The following is a 5,134-nucleotide window of genomic DNA, read 5'->3' on the forward strand; positions in this document are numbered from 1 at the left end:
GTGGGGCCCCCGAGAAATAACGCACCCTGCCTACCCCCCCTTAATCTGGATCTGCTGCATTGACACACAATAGGCCCTTCATGAATTTCAGCTCCAGGCCCATGTGGACATTAATCTGGCACTGAGTACTGGTAATGAATCTGCTGACTGCAGACCCCTTGATTTTGGCGGGCCCCAATACACTGCACTGGCGCACTGCCGGTAGCTCCACCACTGCCATAGTATTATGTACTGTGTTATGGCATAAGCGTAAGCATATTATAAATGTTTCCTTCATTTTCTTTCAACAGATTTTGGCTTATTGACTAAATGGCAACTAACGAGACTTATTTTGATGATTTTATCCTATTAGGATTTTCTGAAGCACCAAGAATATTTTCTCTTCTATTTGCAACCATCTATGCAATGATAATTACTGGAAACCTAACCGTTTTTAGCATCATTCGGGTTGACCGCCATCTTCAGACATCAATGTATTTTTTCCTGAGTTGCCTATCCATATTAGATGTGTGCTACGCTACGGTCGCACTCCCGGCTATGCTGGTCAATGCTATAATGGGCAACAGAAGGATTTCCTTCAATGGGTGTTTTACTCAGCTCTATTTCTTTGTGTCTTTTGCAGGAGCAGAAAGTCTTCTCCTAGCTGCCATGGCCTATGACCGATACGTGGCTATATGTAACCCGCTGCACTATCTGCTCATTATGAATAAGATGTTCTGCTCATATTTTGTAGCAGGATGCTGTATCTGCGGATTCTTAAACTCAGTATTCCACACTTTGATGACTGTGAAACTGACCTTCTGTGGAGATCGGGAAATCCACCATTTCTTCTGTGATGTTGTTCCCATGCTTGAAGCAGCTTGTAGTGATACAGACAGCAGCCAGGTGTTATTAAATATTGTCACAGTTTTTATGGGGGCATCCCCTTTTCTAGTTGTACTTTACTCGTACATACATATTATCTCCACCATACTGAAAATCCGCTCTTCTGCAGGAAGGCAGAAAGTCTTCTCCACATGTTCTTCTCACATCACTGTTGTTAATGTGTTTTACATAACTGTTATGTTTAACTACAATGGTCCCATTTCTGGAGATTACTTTGTCATTGTCCGAGTGTCGTCTATTTTATGCAGTGTTCTGCCTCCATTGTTTAATCCTGCTATTTACTGTTTGAGAAACAAAGAGGTGAAAAGAGCATTAAAAAGAGCATTTACATTACATATACACCCGTTCTGATGGCAAATTATTTTATTATGAATATTCTTGGCTTAAAAGACCTATTAGGGCTGATCCAAAATGGTAAAATATTCAAATTGCGAATTCCCTGAGATGATTGAAAGCAAAAACAGTGTATACCTCAAAAGTATAATTCACAAAATTGTAAAAACACTTAAAAAATTGAAAATTGAGGAAGTGTGTTGAACCAGGCGAAACGCGTTTGTACATTTGCCACTGTGAACTTCTACTGGATACCATTTTGGAGAAACATCATAATGCTATCTTATAGCCAAAGAAAACTTATTATTTCATATTCGCTAAATTATCTCAGATAAGCTTTTGAAATAACTGTTTTGGTGTACAGACAACCTAGTTTGCAGGGTATCCTGTTAACTGCGATAATTTGCTGCACAAAAAAGAAATGGGCTTTTGTCACAATAAAAGCCAGATGGTCAATTTGGGCTATCCAATTAGAGCCCGTTTGTTTCATGCAGCAAATGACTCTGTACAGAATGAAAAGACATATAATCTGCGAAAAGCCACGGACTTTTGCATTTTCGCAGCCGCAATCGGGTAATAATGGTCAGCTAATGGGGATACCTTTTAAGCGCCGGCTTTGGGGATAATAGGATAGCCCAGTTGGCGGTAATTACTTTCAGTAATTTATTATGGGTAATAGGATATTGGCCTAAGTTTTAAACTGTGTGTGTTAAATTTCAATATATATATAGTCACTTTATATATACTCACTTTGAGATACATACAATTGCTAAAAGTATTGAAGTAGACTTATATTATGATCTCTTGTGGATCACACAGGAATTACATGATACCTGCTAAGACGCATTGGGACGCATTGTTTGAAAAGTTGGTTGGGTGTCTGTTTTTTCCTGTCTAATAGATAGGAAACACCAGACACCCAACTGACTTTTTAAACAATTGATTATCCCCCATTGATTTACTTTAACAGAAATACACAGATTATATTTACATATACATGATCCCACCTATTAGTCTGAGTTGGGCATATCTGCAGAACCAGATAGATCTTGCAGATTTCATTGAAGGTATCAGTAACTGTAAATGTGCCAGATCAGACTTACACTAACTGATGGAGATCACTACTCTGAATGGATTGATCTGATCTGGATGTTGATGGACCACACTTTCTGTGAAACTGGTGTTTCTGGATGTAACTGGGTTGTGACCATACAGTCTCAGCACCACTTTGTGGGAGTGTTATGGAAGAGTCGTGGAGTGTGTAATACAACTTCCATGTAATATTGTAGCGGTTGGACAAATAGAGGACGTCTGTATCTGATGGATCTTTTGCACCTACTATGGGTAGATGGAAACCCAGTGGGCAGGATAGACTTCCACTTTCAGTCACACAGATTATCTGCACACTTCAGTGAATTCTGACATTTGCATATGAAAGTAAGTAGAATGCCACGGGAATACAGGAACGTGATCATACACTATGTAGACAAAAGTTATTGTAACACCCCGACCCCCCCCCCTCCTCCCCACACAAGCTCCTGCAGTAGACACGTGCTCGTGAAAGTATAAAACATACAGAGGGGCACTTATTAAATCATTTGCTAATGAAATGGATTGCCGGAAGGAGCTAACTCCATTTGAAAAGGGGATAATCGTAGGCCGTGTGAAGTCATGTTTCCAGGGCAAAGCTGGACTGCTATACAGAAGTTCCGGTAACCCGGATGGAGTGGCCAGCTCAGAGTCCAGATCTTAACCCCACTGAGAACCTCTGGGACAAAATGGAGCGACAGGTGCAAAACATAGCGCCTGCTGTTTGCCAAGAAGGGTGTATGCAGTATCACTGCACGTTGTAGACCTACTAAGTACTGAAGTCAATAAAATCTTGTTGCTCTATTTGCTGTCAGTTTCCAATCACTTTTGTCTACATAGTTTACTGTAGATGCATCCAATTCAAAATCAGGATCTATGTGTACAAGCTGGACCATATTTTTATATTCTCTTTATTTGGATGACATGAGTCCTCTAAGACCCAATACTGCAGAAGATTTATCTTTGAGTAAAATATTTCCCTTCTGGTACACACAGAAATAAATATTTGAAATCATTGTGTTGTTTATCACAATGCACTTTGTGTGGTGCCCCTTGTGCTTCTAAAATTCCATACATGTATCTGCATACTGAATAGGTGTATCTGACCAAGGAAGCTGCCAACATCCTACTGTTGAGGAATGCACTGCAAAGAAACGCGTTAGATGATTAACTATGGCAGTCCATTGTACCAACTGCTAGCTCATATATTGTTTCGAAGGAAATAACATACAGTACCAAAAGATAACATTCACCAGGAGTTTGGGGAACCTATAAAAGTGATATGTTCACTTTACTCAGTTTTTAAACCTCTATCTGTTAGTTAAATATTCAACATAATTGCACAATGATAGGCCTTGGGTCGTTCTTTGAAGTGTTTGGTGCTGGGATTTAATTCCAGATACTTAAGGAATAAGATGTAATACAGGATATCTTTGAAGGTGAGTATTGAAGAACTTTATCTTTTGGATATTTGTATATTAGATGAGCCTTACAAATGTAAGTAAAAGTACACATTATTTCTTTCTAAATCCTGATTTGTTAGCAGCACTATACTGTATAGCAAAAAAAAATAAACAAAGTTGGATGGTGCTAGTGGTTTAATAATATTTAAAACAAATGTTGAAAGAGAAACAACCCTATGCTTAATTTTATGATTAAATAGCAAAATACAAAATTAAACAAAAACATTTAAATATGTATTTAGAAGAAATTAGATCAGTGTTTCCCAAACTGTCTTGAATCACGGTTCCATTGAATGGTGGACCGTACTTCTATTTGTCCTTGTATTTTATGATGGACAGCCAACAGCTCAGAGTTTGCCTATCAGATTGAATATAAATCATTTTATTTGGTACTGGACCACCAGCCTGTGGCACCCCTGCAAGTGTTCCTGGCAAGCCATGAAGCCACAGCTCCCAGTTTGGCAACCACTGACAAAACACAGCATAAATCATATGTGACCTTTTTTATAAAAGTGACAAGGCTAAAATATATAGTAAATAGACATTGCCAAAAAACTTTAAAAGTTTATAACTTGGGAAGACACCTTGAACAGATCCTGAGGAATTCCAGGTACCAATTTGCCATACCTGTGGCCACCGATAGCTAGACAGAGACTGCTCTTAAAAAAAACTCCTCTCCTTCTAGGTAGACCAGTTACTGGTTAGTATACTTCATAAAAGTAATATATGGCTGGCCTCACATGAAGGATTAAGCACTAGTCACAATCATGTACAGTGGTTACTACACTACACACCTTCCTGTTTTCTTGGACATTGCACCTGTTGTAATAAATGTATTGCAGATAAATATGATACCTATGCATGGTTTCTTTACTCAGGTCTTACGTAAAGAAACAATGCTAAGATGTATATGTATATACAATAATTATGTAATAAATCTAAACTACATAACTGCATTCATATTGGTTAGATGTTTCACATTCTTATAATAGTGATGGTTCATTATATTTGAATATTTTTTTTTTTCATTATTTTTTTTGTACCTCCATAAAGCGCACATTTATATTCTTTGTTTTTACATTTCTGTCTGTCTGGCTTATTGCAGACAACAGAAACTATGGAACCAAGAACGTCCCAGGCTGCATATAGGTGGTTAAAGGGGCAATTTGCCTTTGGATTGCTATAAAGCAGCAATTTTATAACATTGCTCAATGTCTGCATGTCATAGGAATATGGACTTGGGAAACTCTTGTACCAGAAGAAATGTCTTATATTTTCCAATGGAAACACTTTAGACCAATTTGTGTCCAGGATATACTATATTTGAGCTCTGCTTATCTATAGCATTATTGCAAATATTCCCA

General features: G+C 38.1%; 1 protein-coding gene across 1 annotated transcript; it reads left to right on the forward strand.

Annotated features, from left to right (window-relative positions):
• Positions 1-309: 309 nt before the first annotated feature.
• On the forward strand, positions 310-1,236 carry LOC134965305 (olfactory receptor 5V1-like). Its single transcript, XM_063941781.1, has one exon. The coding sequence runs from the start codon at positions 310-312 to the stop codon at positions 1,234-1,236; it is 927 nt and encodes a 308-aa protein (XP_063797851.1).
• The last annotated feature ends 3,898 nt before the right edge of the window (positions 1,237-5,134 follow it).

The sequence above is a fragment of the Pseudophryne corroboree genome, chromosome 10 (assembly GCF_028390025.1).
Source record: "Pseudophryne corroboree isolate aPseCor3 chromosome 10, aPseCor3.hap2, whole genome shotgun sequence".
Taxonomy (NCBI): Eukaryota; Metazoa; Chordata; class Amphibia; order Anura; family Myobatrachidae; genus Pseudophryne; species Pseudophryne corroboree.